Below are 21300 nucleotides of genomic sequence, written 5' to 3'. Positions count from 1 at the left end.
AAAATAGCAAGAAATTTATTTAGAAAATAGGTTGGAAAACATCGAATTAATCGGCCCTACCGTAAGTACTAGTAGTAGAAGCATACAAGGTGTCGTTAACATCTAAATTAAATTTTTTCCTTAATTCGGAACATGGTTCCTTAGTGGTAGTTGTCGTAGTTGTCGTGGTGATTAAGGGCCTGCCTTTCAAGGGAGCCTCTGGATGGTTGATGTCGTACAAAAACTCCGGAATTATTGGCACTAGTTGGGAGGAAAATAAGTAAAATAAACATTGAGTCAAGATATACAGGAGAAGAAGTCAAGGAGAAATGATGTGAAACGCAATAATAAAAATAATAGGGGATACCTTTCAAATTGTTCTTCATATTCTAGGGTTCTTACTGTTCGTTTAGGGGTGAATTAAAACGCTTATACGCAAAAATAATTAAGTATTTTATTACACAGGTACACACTAAACACAATGGTTTCAGACTACTATAAAAACACTTATTTGCCCTGTATATACTTTCTTGTATTTATTTCGATTTAAAATTCGCGCCACTATTCATACGAACTGGCCTCCTAGCAGCAAGTATATTTGTTAACTTTCCTCGTGCGCCATGAGATGTCGCTCGCCGCTCGTTCCTTCGAGATGACTTCCAAATGCAGAACAGCTGGCTTATTCGAAGCGTATAAGATCATTACAATACGTTCGTGGAATATCTATTCAAACTACTTCTTAATATATTTCCAAATAAAACCCTGCAATGTTTCAGGCTAACGGCACCCGTCAGGTTTTTCCAAAACTCCCACTGACAACTCCTTAACTTGGTAATAAGTGTAATCCATTACTCAAAGTGTACTCTCGTCCTCCTTCCTAACGCTTCCCCATAAAGGATAAGAACAAAAAGCAATCGGGAGAGAAAGTCATGCATTGCAAATGCCATCTTGACCAAGTACTTCTCGTCGTGCGGACCATCTTCGGACGAAGCTGAAATGTTTCTCCTCCATATGCTCTTATCAGCTTAATGGTGCCTGCGGCCCGAGTAAAACCCTTAAGGGTGGATAACTAAAGCGGCGTTAACAAATGCGCTCATACATTTTTAAACAGGCCGTCAACCGGAGCGATTTTTCAGCAGGGCCATCGAGCCAAACGTACAATCTGTTGATTCATCCCCGTGAATGTTTATGGAGGGTAGTAATTTGATGCGTATTTTTTTTATTTTCTACTTAAAAGAGTCGGTGTCTATGCGACTAAAATGCCATTTATCTTCTACACTTTCTGAAACCTGATACTATCATCGAAAATTCACCGCGTCAGAGAAAAAAAATAAAACGGGCGAAAATTAATAACATCAAGATGCTAAACGAAAAATCGGTCATTAAAATTCAATCTGGCCGCCCGCCGTAGCTGGGGGATAAGGGAAACAGCCACTCAGCTTATTACCGCCAAAGGAAGGTATTTGAGATTGATTGCTAAACTGATTATGAAGATGATGTTGTCGGAAGCTGAGATTACGGCTCGGGCTTCGGAGTTCGCGAGGACGTGCACAGCAATTTCCCAGTTTATGAGACAGTTTTAATTAGCTGACCTTCCGAGGCTGGGCCACCCGTGGTAATTAACGGTTTAGTTAAAATAGCTGAATTTTAGAAGTAGCGATTTTTTTTGAGAAACTCCAAATAATATAGTGAATATTATTTAAATAGTTTCAAAGACCAACATATTCACACTTTATAAAATTTTCAGGATTTCTTCAAATGCACGGAATATAATAGAGTTCTAAATAATAACCAACTCCGTCATTCTGGAATGACACCACAAGTTGCACACCGCACGACGTGTCGAAGATTGCCGAAAATATTCCGGAACAGCATTCTTCCGAGTATATAAGGATGGAAGTCATTTGTCAGTTCAGTAAAGTAAAGTTCGGAATATTGGGGCGAGATTTAAATCAGACATAAATATTGGTAAATAAATACGGTGAAAATAAATGTTTTGAGTAGTAGTAAGTGATCGTGTTTCTTAGTGTAAGTATAGAAATAAATTAGTTGACTATTTTTGATTTCCCTTTATGTAGTTTTCTGGTTTGTTTCCCAAATTGGCACACAGAAGGACTTTTCTTCATCATCAATTTGTAGATCACTCACAATTTTTGACTGCCATAAAATTCACATGACCCAGTCGAGCATGCCACAGCTTCAGAGAGTTGGTACTACTGCTCGAGATTTAGTGACATTCTGTTGTAGGCTTAACTTGAAAAGCCATAATACATAAATTGTTTTTCCTATGTCCAATACCTAATATCTTTCCACTGCTTCCTCGGAATTTACACTGGCTCTTGCTTGAATGGAATATGAAGCCCTTATCTGCCATAGCTTCCACTGAAAATAAACTCCTTAGACTGAGTTCAGGAATAAACAATACATTGTTTATGGTTCTGTCAAACCACTGACTTTTAATGCATACTTGTATTTCAATTGTTCCCTTTCCAGCAGCATTTACTAATTTGTCATTGACTACAATTGGAACAGATACACGGTTCCTCTAAGACTTGCCAATTTGAAAACCAACTATTTGGCTTGTCATATGCAAACTCACCCTTAAGTCACAAATCCACTCAAATTTTTCAATACCTGAGCTAGTAGTATACATTGAAGAAATATCACAAACATAATCATTAGCATTAATAGATCCTTGACTCAAGCTCTGGCTAATATTTTTATTATCAGCTATTCTTTGTCGACATTCATATGCCCAATGTCCTAACTTCTTACAATAATTGCAAGTGGTCTTTTTTTGAGGTTTTGAATACTTGTTTTCTTACATTTATCAGATTCCAGCTTACTTTGCTAAGCCTGCACTTCTAGAGCAAAACAAGAGACCTCTGAGTCATCACTTGCCTAGGAGCTGGATTTTCAAATGTTTGGTCATTCATATTTACAGAGCCCCGTGCTGTCCTAAAAGCATTGTATTTAGGTGTTGGGCTATTTATAACCTTTGAACTTTTGCGCTAATTGTCTCCTTGACGTCTTTTAGCTACCACACTATTAATTTAATTGCAGAAACCTAGTCAGCAATTTTCGAATGTTCGGCCATTTCATAAACATAAAAACGCTGCAATAAAACTTTCCTGGATATCTCAGTTTTTTTATTCATGTATTGACGTGAGCCTGGCCCATATTTCAGCTGCATTTTCGCAATTAATTAAATGCTGATGTAATCCTGCGTAATCGTAGATAACATTATCACTTGGGTCTTAGAATTGCCAGCTTCCCATGTTTTCCACTCTGAAGTCATCTTATCGGTTGGCTCAGCAGTCGATTCATCAACGATTGAAAGGATATGCTCTGCCTCGAAAAAAATGTTCACACTAAATTTCCATAGTCCAAAATTTGTTCCATCAAATTTTGTGATGCTACCACTATTCAGGTTAAATGCACTAGCATGACTACTGTACTGTTTATTCTTTTTATACGACTCGAACGTGTATACTTTTTCGTACACACAACGACTTATGTAGATTGTCGTGCGACTTCAAGTCGCACTCGCAAACATTTTCAAGTACAAAAAATTTGGGCGCGCACAGCGAGTAATAAATCACATAGTGTATTTTTGAAATTTTCTAAATGAAATTTTTTGAAACAACATGTGTAGTAGCTCTGCTGTACATACTGGATGCTTCCTGTTGTTATACAAAGGTTAATTAAAGAATACTTTTTAAGTGTGAATGGTTAGTGCTTCAATTAATAGGGCCAAAGATACTACATGGAAGCAGGCAATACTACCTAAAGAGCGACTAGCAGTAACATTAAGGTAAATAAGAACAATCGCAAAGTAATTTAATCCTTATTTATTTATTAATACAATATGATTACAAGTCGTATATTTCGCATCATAATCTGTTGCTGACTGAAGATTATTCGAAAATTTTGAATAGCAGCTCTGGAGGGAAGAATTGTTATTGGACTGGTTGGAAAAATGAGGTGAACTTACCGGCAAACCTACAGATGTTTTACTGGAAATCGAGGCAAAGCTCCTACAGCAACCATACAGAGGTTTGATGCTGCATTTATGTGGGCCTGGATAGAAATACTGATGCAAGTTAGTTTGTGTTCATGGCTCAGGCTGTGTATAGAATATCGCATTTCCCGTCACATTTAGTGTTTCAATTTTGGCAAAATGTTTTTGCCCGTCGTTTAATTTGGCCAACATAGGAATTAACATAAGAGTAAAGTTTTTATCCTGTGAAACTTCCTTCGTTTATTTGTTCTTTAAAATGTCTAATAACGAAGCCTCATAAGTAAAAGATTTGCTGGAAAGACTGCGTGGTGTCCTCTGTGGAGGCTTTGCAGAAGGTACAAAACATATCATTTCCTCGTTATTATTCCCGGGACCTGAATGATCATTTGAAAGTTCTCATATTTCACCCCAAAAGATGTTGAAAATGTACACCATTAACTTCAAGATTGTAAAATAATCAATTGTAGAACTCTTCACGAACATTTTTGAAAACATTAATATTGCGACATGCATCAATTATTCTTTGACGTAGATCGAAGATAGATTCTGGCTGGGTGACGTAGACTTTTTGTTTCAAGTAGCCCCATAAAAAAGTCCAGATGTGTAAGATCGGGCGACCTGGCTGTCCATTCGGTAGGCACTCGACGACCCATCCACCGAGTAGGGTAAGTATTTGTCAAATATTCTCTAACATTTCTGCTAAAGTGAGGCGGTGCCCCATCTCGTTGAAAAACTGTTTCCAACTCAAATTCATGAGGATTATTTTTAATATTCTCAAGGATCAGTGGTTCTACTGCAGTTTCCAATATGTTTAAGTAAAGGTCCGCTATCAAATTTCAATTCAATCTCTACAAACAACAACACACCTACAAACAAATTACACCTGAACAGATGTAATAAAGAAAATAAGAATAGCTTCCATTTAGCTATGGGTAGAAGTAATGACTTAATATTCTAGGATCATAAAGCATTTAGTGGAAGCTTTCAAATTATGTATCGCATGACTATTTAATTTTATTTTTCAGAAGTTTTGCAAAATGAGCTAGGAACCTAAAAGTAGTATTTAGATTGCCAATGATGTGTGCCAAATTTTGAAATCTTATATAAACGCATTCAAAAGATAAGAGGGTAAGGAGGTACAATTAAGAGCCGCACTGTATATCTTGATACGTTATCCCTAAGTTTACGCATCAGTGCACAGTTACTAGTCAGTTTGGCAATAAGTATGTTACAATGCTGATTCCAGTTCAATAAAAGGTCAAGATGTACCCCAAGGAACTTAAAGGTTACCTCTGTTGGAATGGTTTTTTCTCCCCAAAACGCGTTTTTTCTCCTCAACCCGCGATTCAGTTGATCTGACTTTGATAAATTGTGTACTACCAGTTTTATCTGCATTAGGTTTTCACTCCTCTCATTCACTACACTCAAATAGGCAACAGACAAGTTAGCCACGGAGCCAGCAGACAATATAACAGATGTGTCATCAGCATATTGCCACACATGACCCCCGACAGATCCCCCGGTAGCATATAGAATAAAGAGAAGTGGCCTCAAAATTGACTCATGACGAACCTCTTGCTCCACATTAGCTGGTTTTGACTAATAACATTTGCCTGCCAGCGTGATCCTTACTACTTGCTTTATTTCAGCCAAATAGATTTTTATCAGTTATAGGAATGCTCCCCTCAAGCTAAGCTTACTCAGCAACAGGCCATGTACAACAACTTAATGACCTTCGAAACCATGTTAAAAAATTCTAGTATAGATCAATTTTAGAAACTTTTAAGATTTTTTCATAGTATTATACATATTTGGAGTGTTTTGACTCTGTAACCCTTGTACTTTTGTGATAAGTAAATGAATAAATAAATAAAAATTTTATTGAACCTGACTTATTGTGTTGATAATCACCATCGTCAATTATTACGTCATCGTATCATCAAGAATATCCCAAAGGGTCTGTGATTTAACTATCTTCAAATCAGTTGAAACATCCCTGGAATATTTCATAAAGATACGAATTCACTGGAATAAATATTATTTAATTTAACTATTAATAAAGTTATTCTCTATCTTTTATATCGGCATAAATCAGTCTTTGTCCAACAAGTGGTTTAAAAGACACATTTAACTAACCTACCACATTAATATCGATTTTGAAACATCCGGATCCTCATTCTTCCATGACGAGCAAGACAGGGAGAGAGGGAAAGAGGAAAAGAGAGAGAGAGAAAAAACTGGATGAAGCCGGACATTTAGGCAACAGATACACATACAAAGGAAACCCGGTTGTGGCTGTGATTCCGCCTGGATAAAGGTGGATAGCGGGTCCCTTTTCATGTTTAATGCAATATATTAGAGCACTACCACTAGGAAAATCGGGAAAGAGGCAATCTGACGATGTTCTCTCGGCTCTTAGGATAAAATTCATAAAGCCCCCGCAAGGGAGGAGTTGGAAATTATTGGAGCATATATCGGTGCAGGTTTTACTAAATTTAGATGGTATCTCTAAGGCAGCAATACGAGGAATTCAAACGGTTTTGTTTCTCTATGATTTCTTTATTGACAGATGAATTTTCAAACAAATGATGTAATAAAAAAAAATTATTCCAGTTTTTTCACAGTTGATCAAAAATTCTTCGATTGCCTGTCCTGCAGCTTTACTATTATTAGATTTAGATTTGTTTCATTTTTATTTTAAGAATTACAAGAATTCTATATACAAGGTGTCCGCAAAAAGGAGGCCAATCCGCCGGCCACATATAAAATGGATCAAATTAATGCGATTTTCGTTATGCCATTCTTTTTTGTAGCCCTGTATAATAAAGTTCTAGTAAAAAATTCTAATTATCCAATCTTTTCTTGTAAAAAAGTAGTCTTAGTAAATCTCGGCCTGACAATCTATTTATTAGATATCTTAATTTAATAATCAAGATACTTCTTTCTAAACTAATTGGCTGATCTCGGGCATCAGTAACTCTTTACGTACTGTCAAATTTAAATGCTTCTGACGCAAGTTTCTCAATTACTCATAAAATAAATCTACATTTTTTAATTACATATTTGTATTTAGTGTGTTTTCTTACAACTTGATATGGTAAATTCAAATTTAATGTTACGGCGAGGGTTCTCACTTGTAGAGGGCGCTAAATACACGGTTTTTTTATACTTTAAAGGGTGATAATTTTCTTATGGTTGCTTAAATATTTTTTTTTACAAAAAAATTAATTTATCTATCATTTTCACGTAAAAAAGATAACTTGGTCACAGTCGCTACGAGCCAGCCTTTTTGGACATTTTTGGAATTATAAAAATAAATGAATGAATATAAAATAATAAATGCATTACATTAATGTTTTGGATTCGAGATATCATAAGCTTTAAATATGGAATCTGGACTTTTTATTCACTATTCAATGCTCTTTTGAAACTTTAAAATAAATGTCATTATTTTATTAAGTTTTATTTTATATTTTTTTGTTACAAAATATTTTTTATTTAGTGAAAAAAAAATTACCCAAAGTTTTTACGACAAATATCTACTTTTAAAAAAGCCACTTGGTGGAACATAAGTTATAACAGTTGTTCAAAATGTGACTACGACGCAAACCATAATGGCTCATAGACCAAGAAATGTATCTACCCTTTTCCGAAATGACGGATCACCTTTTGATGTTTGGTAAGTTTTAAATATTATTGTAAACAGTACTTCCCTTTCAATTCTCAACTAGGAAAATGCGACTCCAATGCTAGTTTATAAGTTATATAGCCGCTAGACGCTATGCCCAGACATTCCCAAACCGATTTCATTCCAAAAGAAAATATTTTTTAAATTTGATTAACATTGATGAGAAATATTGGGTAAACCGAGACACATAATATTTTACGGAGCCAACAACTTTACCCATTGTATCTTCAAAAAGTATAGGGTCTTTTACCCGACGATCCCGAGGCAAGACCTGCTTTTTGTAGATGGTTATGTGAAGTGAATAATAGAAATCTGGATTTTATAAGGGCGATTCTGTTTACGGATGAAGCCACGTTCACGAGAAATGGCATGACAATTATCCATAACGCACACATATGGGTTGAAGAGAATCTAGGGCCATAGTTGAGACACATCATTAAGTAAATTTGTGGGTGCAGGTGTGGTGGATAACTTTCTTTTAGGACCTGTCATTTTACCAGTTTATTTGATTGGTGATTCATGTCTGTTGTTTCTCCAAGAAATACTGCACGATTTGCTTCTAAATTTTAAGACAAAATCTTTGGTTTCAACTCAACGGTGCTCCGGCTCATTTTGCTGTAGATGGTAGGAACTATTTACATCAAGTATTTCCTAATCACTGGATTGGTCGGGGTCGAGATGCTCCTGTTCCGTGGTCACCTCATTCGCCCGACCTTACACCTTTGGATTTTTTAGTCTGGGGATGTATGAAAGACTTTGTGTATATGGTTCCCATTTTAAATGAGGATCATTTAAGGGAAAGAATTATTGCAGCTGGAGAGCATTTCAGATTGAAACCAAATATATTTCAAAGCCTTAGATTTTTTTTAATGAAGAAGCCTCGTATTTGTATACAAATGAATGGAGATCACGTAGAACAAATAATTTAGGGTCATTATTCTATGATTTTTATTATAATAAGTAATTTAGCATTAATTTATACTAAGAATACTTTTTTTACAAGAACAGATGGGATAATTAGAAATTTCCAAAAAAATCCATGTTCTAGAAAAAATTTTATTTTAGTTTTTAGTGGTTCTTTTACTGGGAAATCTTGTATATTAAATCAACAATCGATAGATATTGAAAGGATCATTAAAAGTTACTTACTTCATATTCCATGATTCTAAAACCAAAACTAACGAAGTTATTGATTAAAATAGAAAGCGATTAAGCGACCAGCCTTACAGCATGTCGTTCTGACAGAGTGACTTTAAAGAGCTCAAGATCTTCCTCATTTTTAATGCTAGAGAAATATGATACAAATGATTTTTTCTTAGAATTCAATTCTCTATTGATCAACATTATTTAATACAGGGCTGTTCAAAAAGGTTCTTATGATGACGTTCTTTCTTTTGAATATTTTCTTATGCAGCATTAACATTTATGTCTTAAAAAAATCCCATAGGTTAATTTCATTTCATATATTACGAGTAATTTAATCATATATAAATTATTCGTCATGTCAAAAATACCCATTACAACATTTCCAAATTGTTTAAAAAAATACAATACAATTTAATAAGGTCCTTAAAATTTCTAAGGCCAGAATAAAATTAATTCAGAAAATTATTCAAAATGGTTCTATATTTACATTAAAGTCTAAAAATTCTTTAAAACTATATAAGCTACTTCCTAGAAGAAATTTTCTCACTCTAGAGTTAGTTATAACTTGCAGAGGCAAGATCCTTAACTTCGGCAGGCAATTTATTATAAAATAAAGGTGTACAGTGACCGCCTAAAGTTCCGCATAAATTCGATAAAAATTAGAGACATGATTTTGTGAGAAAACGCTCGGACCCGTCGATTTTTATTTTAAGTTGCGCATTATTTCGCATAAATTTTTGTATACAGGGTGGAACAAAAAAGCTATGACGTCATCGGTCATTTTTTTAAATGGAATGCTATATTTTTTATTGTGTTTATGAAATATAGGCAAAATTTCAAGCAAGTTTCGTATAACACACCTTATCTCAAAACTCAACTGTTTCAGAAATATTTACATTTAACCTTTGAGAAAGCAAGTAACTACGTCTATTTACAAATTAAGATAAAATGTTATAAACTGTGAAAACTCTTATTAATGTATCAAGTGTTCAAACTGATCTCCATTTACTTCTTGGCAGAAAGCAAGATGGTTTACAAACTCATGTAAAACACTATCAATTACTTCGGGTGATATACGTCTCATATCATATCTAATTCTATTTTTTAAATTTTCTACCTTGTTTGGCTTCTCAATATAAACTTTACTTTTCAGGTACCCCCATAGAAAATAGTCGCAGGGACTTAGGTCTGGTGACCTGGCCGGCCACTCTATTGGCCCTCTTCGTCCTATCCATCTTCCTGGGAACACTGTATCCAAGTAATTACGGACATCTCGAAAGAAATGTGGCGGTGCGCCGTCTTGCTGAAACCACAAATTATCTGTCGGGACAGCAGGGTCTTGTTCGTCTAAGTATAGGGCAGCCAAAGCAGGGATAAGATCTTCTTGAAGAAAATTCAAATAGCGTTGTCCTGTTAAGTTTTCTTCGAAAAAGTATGGCCCTATTACTTTATTTTCCACGATACCAGCCCAAACATTAATAGATTTACGGTACTGTGTATGAACCTCAGTTGACCAGTGTGGATTTGACACTGACCAGTACCGACAATTTTGCCGATTTACGACACCGTTTAAACAAAAAGTTGCTTCATCCGAAAACAAAACTCGTAACACAAACTGACGGTTATTATTACAAGTGTTCATAATTTGCTAGCAAAATTGGTTTCTTCGATCAGGATCGTCCTCATTTAATTCGTGTATTAGTCTAGTTTTATAACGGTGGGATTCATTTGCTTTTAAGATGCGTCTTACTGACGTTCCGGCTATATTATTATCAACTGAAATTTGTGAAGTTGCATTGTTTGAATTTTCTTCGACGAAGAGCAGAACGTTTAATTTTGTTTCTTCAGAAATTTTTGGACGACCTAATCTTGGCAAATCCCTAACATGACCTGAAGTTATGAATTTGTGCTCTATTCTACTAACTGTTAACTGAGAAATAGGATGGTTTGGGTATTTGGCATTAAACAGTTCACTTACTTCTTTTTGCGTGCGCACTCGATCCCCGTACCCTAGCATTATTAAAATTTCAATTCGTTGGGTTTCCGTTAAATTAGCCATAATTTATTCTGATAAAAACTATTAATTTTCGAACTGACAGTGACTGTCGAAAATGGGATTCTTTACAAGTGCAGCCATGGAAATAGAAACAATTGGCAGTTTTTATAACATTATTTTTATCCTCGATTTTACCTTAATTTGAACTAGACGTACTTTATGAGCGATGACGTCATATCTTTTTTTTTGTTCCACCCTGTATACAAAAATTTATGTGAAATAATGCGCAACTTAAAATAAAAATCGATGGGTCCGAGCGTTTTCTCACAAAATCATGCCTCTAATTTTTATCGAATTTATGCGGAACTTTAGGCAGTCACTGTATAGGATTAATTATTGGTGGAAGCAGGTACTATAGAACATCTCTGCTGAACTTTGCTGGAATTCTTCAAGCACTTCTCACACAAGACAAAAAAACGTTAAATCGAGTTTTTAACTATCAATTTAACATTTTTTAAACGCTAAATACTTTCAATGAATTTTAAATGTTGTAAATAAATAATATTAAAAAATGTCAAGTCAAAGCCACTTGTTTAACATCGTGAAACTTTTGAATGAAACAAATATTAACACTTAGATTAGCTTTTTAAATTAATTATATATATCCTTTTTAGAGCTTAAACAATCTTCCTATAATATTGTAGAAAACAAATTTAACTTTTAAATAACATTCCGGGTTCATATAAACGTGGTTAAATATTGCAGCAAACATGCATTTTAATGCAATTTAAACATACGCTCTAACACACACATAGTTTTCTAGCTTAAAATCAAGTCGTATAAATAAAAGTTTTATAAATGAACATAAGAACTAATAAATATAACATATAGGAACAAAAAAAAATCTCCAATAACTACTACTAATATTTATATAGGCTTTACAAACTTAGATATAAACTTAATAAGTACGACTCATGCAAATATAAAAAAGGAGCAAGAAAAATGTCTATCTTAAAATAAAGAGTTTTTTATTAACAATTTATAAAATGTAAAGAGGAATATAAGTTAGCTTATTCCATTTATAATAAGAAAATAAATTCTAAGCATCTTTTAAAACTTAAAAAGAGTTTGGTAATGCGCTACGTATATCATGTACTTATCAAGTTAAAAATTATATACCTTAAACTTCTCAATATGCGAGTCAATAACTATCATTTTACTCATATTTATATTTAGTACCAAACAACATCTTTAAAAGCAGAAATTACGATTTTTTTCCAAGTGCCCTATTTTCCAATGACTTTTTTGATTTTCCCAATATGAAAATTTAAATTTCTCGTTTTTCTAGACACGAAGATTTTTACATTCAATTTTATGTCGCAATTTGCACATACGAAAATTTCTCAAAAAGTTGATTTTTTTGCGATTTTCAATTTTTTCCTGTTTTTTTTCCTAGCCCCAATAATTTTAACACAATTTTGGCTTTTCAAAAATTTCAATTTTTTCCCCGTTTTTTCCAGACACATCGTTTTCTTTTTAATTTTAATAAAAATTTTTGATTTTTAATTTTTTCTCTGGTACGAAATTGTCCCAAAATTATGAATTTCTCGTTTTTCCAAAATATAGATTTTCTTAATTTTCATATTTTTATGAGACACAAATTTTTCCTAAAATTTAAATAAATTTCTTGTTCTTCCAGGCACGATTTTTTTTGGCTTTTTCCAGGAATAAATGCTTTTATCAGATATTTTGAATTTCTATTTCTTTTTTTCCAAAATTATCAATTTTAATTTTCCAAAATCTAGATTTTAAATTTTTTCCGGTATATTCCTTTCTCTATACGCATCTTTTATTTGGGTTTTTATATTTAAAGTTTAGAAATTGTGTGAAATGTGAATTTTTTTTAGTTGCGAATTACGCCTTAATATTCAATTCTTCAAAGGAATTAATTTTATTCAAAATACTTAAATTAGACTATTAAGAAGAAAACATACTTTTAATGTGCAATTTAACCTTTGTAACTATGCAGGAAAATATGATTTCTGTTTTTTCAGAGTCATGAGAGTCAATCATTTAGAGTCCTTAGGATGATCTCATAAAGATCGAAACGTCGACCAAAATATATAAATCGATCGTCTGAAATAGTTTTTTTGACCTATATCCAAAAAAAAAAATCAGCAAATTCAAAAAAAGTTTAATAATCACCCTACCACCACAATGGTTAATTAATAGTTTTTAAGTGATGATTCACCAACGCTTATAATTACATCAACATTTAAACATATGCATTAAATTAACGTTTTATATAACAAAAAATTAAATCTTAAACTAATATTTAAAATACTGAATGTTTGTCAAGTATTTGAATTAATATACGAAAAAAGTTTGCTTAAAGATAAAGCAGCATAATTAATTATTTCGTAAATTTTGAATGAAAATATGCGGAAAATGTCTACTTACGCCTTATAGTTTGTTAAAGTTTTCAATAATTCTTATGAATATAATTTTAATATGTTTTTAAACTTTGGCTAACGTTTAAATATAGGTTCATTTAAGTTTTTTGTTCAATTAACTATTTCTAAAATGACTATAAATGTTGATTTAATCGGTTCATTTTTCTCGGTGTGCTATAGATATATTTTGTAGATATAGAAAGATTGGTTAGGATAGGCTTTTAGCTATACAGGATTATTTTAAAGTTGATACTTTTTTTTAACTGTGTATAGAACTTGGTAAAATATACATTTTTTTCAAATAAATTTTTTCGATACATTAAAAAACAAGGGACATACAGAATAAAAAAAGTGAATATGGGTTTGTTTTTCATCGTCTGTTTATGTTTAGTTTCTGCTCGAATTTTTTTATTATCGATCACGCATTGTACCGATCAGTTAGTCTTAGACAGTTTTGGTTTATTGTTGTTAATTTTAAATTTGCAAATCCTAAAAATGGCACATCGTTATGAAAACAATGAACTTCTGGATATGTTGCTTATTTATGGAGAGTGTCTTCAAAGTGCTGCTGCTGCTTCGGTATTATACGCAGACCGCTTTCCTTTGCGGAATCATCCTACACCCAGAAGTTTCATAAATCTTATTCAATGGGCTAGGGATACTGGCGATTTACGGGAACATCGTGGAGGGCATGCAGGAAGAGGAAGGAGACCTGAAAATGTTCATAGGGAAGAACAAATTTTAAATCTCATCGAAGAAGATCCAACAACAAGTACTCGAGTTGTTGCAGGACAGGTCGGATTAAGTCAAACAAAAGTATGGACAACATTGCGCGAGAATCAATTTAATCCCTTTCACGTTCAACGTGTCCAAGCGCTACTGCCTGAAGACTTCCCCCGCAGAGTTCAGTTTTGTGAATGGTTCCTACAACAACATGAAAATGATCAACATTTTTCGAACAAAATTTTAGCCATGGACGAGGCAACATTGACCCGAAACGGAATTAACAATTTTCGAAATACGCATGTTTGGTCTGTTGATAATCCCCATGCAATTCGCAAAACCGCTTTTCTGCTAATGTGTGGGCAGGAATTGTGGATGGGATACTTGTTGGACCATTTATCTTACCAGACCGTTTGACGGGAGATGTTTATTTGGACTTTTTGCAAAATAATCTGCCTGTTCTGTTAGAAGACGTGCCACTGAATATCAGGCAAGCTATGTGGCTCCTGCAGGATGGAGCACCTGCCCATTTTAGACGAGAAGTGAGAGAATTTTTGGATATAAGTTACCCAAATCGGTGGATTGGCCGAAATGGACCAGTTGCATGGCCACCAAGGTCGCCAGACCTAAATCTATGTGACTTTTTTTTGTGGGGGTATATGCACAGATGTAAATAGCTCCGCACGGAGCTATTTACATCTGTGGTATATGAAAAGTTTAGTTTTCAAGACGCCTATCGACACACAAGAAACACTAATAGCACGTATTGAGCAGGCTGCGGCAACAGTTAGACAAAAACCGATTTCTCTATGCGTGCCGTTACGGAACACTGGTTACGTCGAGCAAATCGTTGTGTTGAAGTTAATGGTGACAACTTTGAACAACTTATTTAAAATTAGAGAGGACCGTATTGGACTCATTTTATAACATTTTGGCGATGCAATTTTTTTATTTTTCGGTTTTTTGAATAAAGTTATTTGAAAAAAATGTTTATTTTAGCGAGTTCTATACACAGTTAAAAAAAAGTATCAACTTAAAAATCACCATGTATATTTATATCAGATTTATAATATTTTACATTTATATGTCTGAAGCATTTTTCAAATGAAGTTACGTTAAATAAATCAAACTTCTTAGTCTACAAAATAACATTAGAAGTCTATCACGTGATTCTATCGAATTGCAGGTATTTTTGCATGGTTTTGTTAAAGAATTTCCAGTAATCATCCTGACTGAAACGTTTATTCTTAATGCCTTGAGATTATTGCAAATTCCAGGTTATGATATATTGTATAATGAAGGAATTCAGTTATCTACGTTAAACAAAATCTTCGGTATGATTTAAAAATTATGAATCTTAAAATAAGTGCATCGAAGTTAAAAATTAATATTGTAGCCACTTATCGTTCACCATCCATCATTCAGAATTTAATAGAGTATTGAAAGTATATTTTAATGAATATTGTAATATTTTACAAAGGTTTGATTTTTGTGTTTGGGCTGGGGACATCAATCTTTTGAACGAACATCATGAGACTGAAGAATATAAAACAGCAATATTTTGTATCAGCCATAAATCAAATTACTCGTCCCGCATTTATGTTAAATCAAAATTGTCAATAAACTCTTTGAAGTAGTTTATTAGTAGTCAGCATATAACTGACCCATCATTCTTCATATTTCATTGATGCTGGATAATTTTATTAAATTCACAAAAACCCATTTATCTGAATGTTCTTCTATTAAAAAATACCATTGGAAGAAAAAAAAATCAAGTTATTGATGTTTGAAATAAAAGGTGACTGAAGGACCCACTTTTATAGCATATCGCTTTGACAGAGTGACTTTAAAAAACTTAAAATCTTCCCTAATTTTAATGTTAAATAAATATGACAAAACGACTTTTCTTTAGAATTTAATTTTTAATACAGGGTGTTCAAAAAGACCTTTTTTTATCATGCACATGTATGCCCTAAATAAACATGCAACTGGATTTTTCTTAACAAACCTTAAAAATTGTGAGTCTTTTTCCAAGATGACCAAGTGCGCCCTCTATACGGACGAGTTCGCAAAAGTTATCAAAAGTGACATTGTTGTCCTAGCTAATCAATTCAAAACTACGACAACAGTGTCAATTTCGTTAAATTTTGCATTCTGGACGAGTTTGTTTTCAGACTATACACAGGCATGCAAAAATAATGCTTTTTTCCTCCTTAAATAATCATGCAATTATTCGTTTAAAAAAGCACCAATTAGAAGGTCTGGGTTAATATTAGTATTTTTTCTATTATATTTATCTGAAACCGACACGGAAGTGCTAAATTCCAACCATTTTATTTGTTTCATTAAAAAAAAAAACGTAATTAAAAAAAGACTAATAATCGTAGTAGAATTTTTAAACGCGTAATTATTAAAAAAATCGCTTCAATCGTCCAATTAAATCATTTTGTTCTGTGTAAACATTTTTTTTTATTTGTATAATAGTTAAATCATATATTCGTATTAGTCAGTAAATTTAGCGAAAAAAAAATTTAAAGTATCTTTAACTCATTCTAAAAATTATCCATGGACGACAACATGAAATAAAAACCAATTAATTCGATAAACAATTTCGACCTTAAAGTACATGAGCAAAATGTCCACACTCCAATGCACGACTTTTTGGTCTCTTGTGTCTTGTTTACTATGATAATTCACCATTCAACATTCAACATTCAAACATTCAACTTCTACGATTTTTATTATCAGATTTTTGAAATACAACAAAATAACAAATACATTGCTTCTTATGACAAGTAATTGGCAAGTCTATTCAAGTACCTTCTTTGTACCTACCTGCTTTGGAGACTAGCTGACAGTGATAGAATTGCTATAAGTAAAATTCAGCTGTCAATTAGCAGTGATTCATTACTCCATCATGAATAATTTTACTAACCATGAAATGACCGACATGCACTTTATTTATGGATTAGAAAATGGAAATGCAAAAGAAGCACGAAGAATTTACCAGGACAGATATCCTAACATAGTAATTCCATGTGCAAAAACATTTAGAAAACTACATGCAAGATTATGTGAAACTGGGAGTTTTAATAAAAATATGGGTGGTGGAAGACCAGAAACTATAACAACGCCTGAACTGGAAGAAGCTGTACTTGATGCGATAGAAGAAGATCCTTCCAATAGTATCAGGAAGATTCCACTGCAGCTTGAAGTCAGTTTAAAAACCGTTTGGAAAGTTCTAAAAAAAAACATCCTGCATCCATATCACATACAGCGTGTACAAGCTCTACTGCCTCGGGATTTTCATCCAAGATTAATGTTTTGCAGGTGGTTGATTCATACGATGGCACACAATAATAATTTCCTACCAAATATTTTATTTACGGACGAGGCAAATTTTTCAAGAGATGCTATTATGAACTTCTACAATGATCATTTTTGGGCTGACGAAAATCCCCACGTTATTAGAGAAACTCATTTTCAGCAACAATTTTCGCTGAACGTTTGGATAGAAATTATTGGTGACTACCTAATTGGCCCATTTTTTTTACCGGCAAGATTAACAGGTGAATCATTACGTTACACGATATCAGATTACACAGATTTCTTGCAACACCATTTACCCACTTTATTAAAAGAAGTACCCCTACAAGTAAGAGTCAACATGTGGTTTATGACCACATATATGGACGGGGCTCCAGCTCATTTCAGTGTTCTTGCTCGTCATCATCTCGACGTCATCTACCCTAATTGCTAGATTGGACGTGCAGGGCCTCAAAATTGGCCGGCTTGCAATCCTGATATGAATCCCCTGGATTACTATTGATGGGGCCATCTGAAGGCTCTTGTTTATAAAACTCCTGTTCTAGATGTGAATGACTTGAGGAATCGGATAATTGTCAATTGCAATATCATGAGAGATACTCCAGGTATTTTTGAGCGTGTCAGACACTCAATGACAAATCGTTTGCAGTCGTGTATTTTATCAGAAGGTGGGCATTTTGCTCATTTACTTTAAGGTCGAAATTGTTTATCGAATTAATTGGTTTTTATTTCATGTTGTCGTCCATGGATAATTTTTAGAATGAGTTAAAGATACTTTAAATTTTTTTTTCGAAAACAAAGCCAGATATGAAGATAATATAAGATACAAAAAAGTTGTATTTTTAGTTGCTTAAATACAAAAATAAATAAAAAGCTGCAAAACAATTATTGGCCTTGTTTTTTTCTCAACAAAAAGCATGTGGTGCCCACTGACACGCCACTGGACCTAATAATTTCTAGTTCAAGCTAAATAAGCGTCTTATAACTTCAAATAACTGCACCGAATTTCAACCAAATCGGTTTAAGGATAGTTATAGTATTTTTAAAATACCGTTATTTTTTTGAACCGTCATCGCCCTGTATCTCAGAAACAAAGCAACTCCCGACATACGTTCATAGGAACTTTTTTTCATAAAACGACCTAACGATTCACCCTGTATAGTTTTGTACCGTAGTTAGGAAACACCCTGTATATTAACATGACCACGCTTATTAGTAACATTACAAAAAAATTATAAAAACGATTGTTTTCACTTTAATTTTATCTTAGATGAGCCTACTGTATACCGGTATGTTCAACAAAAAGTTTCCAAAAAAGCCACCTCTCCCCCACTGGTATACATCGATTGACCGAACACGGTATAACGGCCATAAAAACTGAATGGCATTTTATTCAGCCCTAAAAGCGGGGCAAAATCTCTATCAAACGCTTTAGATTATATTATTATATAATGACCAGGAGCTTTACACTGAAAGGAAAATTTACGAGTGAAACTTTATTATCCCGCATTAAAATGAAGTTATGGATTGCCGGCGAGGCAATCAAAGGGCGGGCACATAAAAACGGGTAATGCAATTATTTTTTCAAGAAGACGTTGACGTTCTTTTGTGTCGCCGTCCCCTTATACCCCCCATCCCCCTTTACCCCTTTTGATAGCTTAATTTGGCTTTTACAGACAGACGGTGTATGTATATGCCATTTTACGTCAACCGACAGGCTTTACAGGTTGCTGATATAACAACTCATATCAAATGAAAAGGACAAAAATCTCATTCATTCTTCGCACAGATACCAACATGCAAACATTGACAAATACACACAGTCACAGGCTCACGACATAGAATAAATGTGTTTTACGCTGGCTAGAGCACCATATCAGGCTTAAAATTAAAAATATCATTCAAAACAAAATGAAATTTATATAAGAAAAAATAAAAAGCTTTAAAAGCCATTAATATCTTAATAAACAAACATTTGTAAGTTACAATTATAAAAAAAATAAATAAAAAATAAAGAAGTAGAATTCAACAACATAGACTCTTCGAGAATAAGACACGGTAAGACGGATTATATACAGGGTGTCCCGGTTCATGTGGGAAATCTCTCGTATTCAGGTAGAACATCGAAAAATAATACTGAACGTTCCTATAAAAAAATTCCTACAGGCCTTCTTTACGAAGATACAGCCTCCTAAAGGACGCTGCTGGAAATTGGTTTTTCATAAATTACTTTTAAACTACCCGGTAGAATTTAATAAAAATTTTAGGTGATGAACACTATTAGGGACCTCTTAAAATGACATCCTTAAAATACATTTACCTTGTTTACTTTACCAGGGGCGGACTAGGTTGTACACTTTAATGCGTATATTTTTAACACCCTGTATATTAAAGTCTAAAAAAATAAATTTGGATACCTTGAACCCTAGGCTAAAAAAAAGGTACTCTTGTTCATTATCTCTTGTTAGTTCTCGTTCATTCTTCATTAGTTGAAAAAAAAAAATAAACGAGCCAATGTTTTATTTTTAAATTTTTTTTAAATGAGATAAGTACGCCAGTTATTCAAAGACCAGAAAATTTCGATGTAAGTCATTTAATTTTAAAAAAATACATGTTCCTAAAAATACAGTGGTGTCCTAATAAATACTTTTAAAAAATATTTCTTATTTATTATACGTTTATTTCTTTTTTGTTATTCTTAAGATAAAAACTAAACATAAAAAAAACTTAAAAAATAATGTAAACCAATTGTATTGTACCTGACTTATTTATCGGAACTTTTACATTTTTGACGAATTAATGTTACAAACGTTGCTATACTCCAAATTTAGCAAATACCTATCATTTAAACCTAATCTTTGTCAACATATTCATACTTTATTTGATAATATTTTTTTAATTTTTGTATTTTTTGGTAACTTTTAATTTAAATTACGTCAAAATATATGAGTATATTTTGATTCAAAATATACTCATATATTTTGACGTTTAATTCAAAAGTATGAAGCTAATAGCTGTCTAAACATTTGCTACCTTTTCGTGGGTTTTGAATTTGTTTTGAAAACGGAATCATGAAAACACTTATTTATCTCAGTTTTCAACACATTTTGAGTCTAAATCCGTCCTCATACATTTTTAAGGCCGGATCTAGATCGTAACGAAATCCAAATTAATTTCGCAATGAAAATGTTTATGAAGAGAAGACAAGAGGAAATATGAAAAAAAAAAAAGTTAAATAAAGATAAATTAAAAATATCAAAAATTTGGCATCAATTATTCTTTGTATAGCTCCATTTTTTCATCATCAACTTTATTAGCGGTCTCGGGAGACCGCTTACAAACGCTTAAAGCGCCTTATACGCTGACGTCTTGACTTTTTTTGACGAATGACATGTCTTAAAGATGCTTATAGGCGCTTACTCGCTAAAATATGGCTTTGGTCAGCGAAGAAATCTCAACTGTCACTTCTTCTTCTTCTTCTTTTGCATGTTTGAATTCCTAACATGGCCAATTGCTATAAACGAAAGCCCCAAACAGCATCATACGTACTGGTAACGTATTTTTTATGTATATATCCATTCTTATAAAATTAACGTATTTAATAGATATTTTGGAGACGTAGTGAGGACGTACATTAGTTATATCCCGAGGACATACATACATGTACATGGTGGTTCGAATTCGACGCGCATCATTGGGATTTCGGAAACCGTTAGAGATATAAGGTCGATTAAGTGAAGTTGCGCAATTGTATGGCCAATAAAATGCCGTTTCGCGTTTTAAAAAATTCCGAATACTTCTGAAGATATTCTAAAAAAACAGGAATTTTTAATTTTTTTTTGGCTTTGTTTGTTGAGATTACTCAAAATGAAAAACACATTTTTATGGCCACTTTTTCTGCTCTATAACTCAGTATAATTAAATATCGAATCTGACGTTTTGGCTTCTGGCAACCATCATCAACTTA

The 21300-nt window shown here is 33.2% G+C and overlaps 1 protein-coding gene across 3 annotated transcripts in view; it reads right to left on the bottom strand.

Moving 5' to 3' along the window:
- LOC126736737 (synaptic vesicular amine transporter) overlaps positions 1–21300 on the bottom strand; it is a 93072-nt gene that overhangs the window by 35472 nt on the left and 36300 nt on the right. For all 3 annotated transcript variants that reach the window (XM_050441264.1, XM_050441275.1, XM_050441272.1), the window contains exon 3: positions 61–240. In XM_050441264.1, the coding sequence (XP_050297221.1) occupies positions 61–240 (180 nt within the window). The remainder of the gene's footprint in view (positions 1–60; positions 241–21300) is intronic.

Source organism: Anthonomus grandis, chromosome 1 (genome assembly GCF_022605725.1).
Source record: "Anthonomus grandis grandis chromosome 1, icAntGran1.3, whole genome shotgun sequence".
Lineage (NCBI taxonomy): Eukaryota > Metazoa > Arthropoda > Insecta > Coleoptera > Curculionidae > Anthonomus > Anthonomus grandis.
The sequence above is the reverse complement of the archived record's forward strand: the minus strand, read 5'-3'. Positions and strand labels throughout refer to the sequence as shown.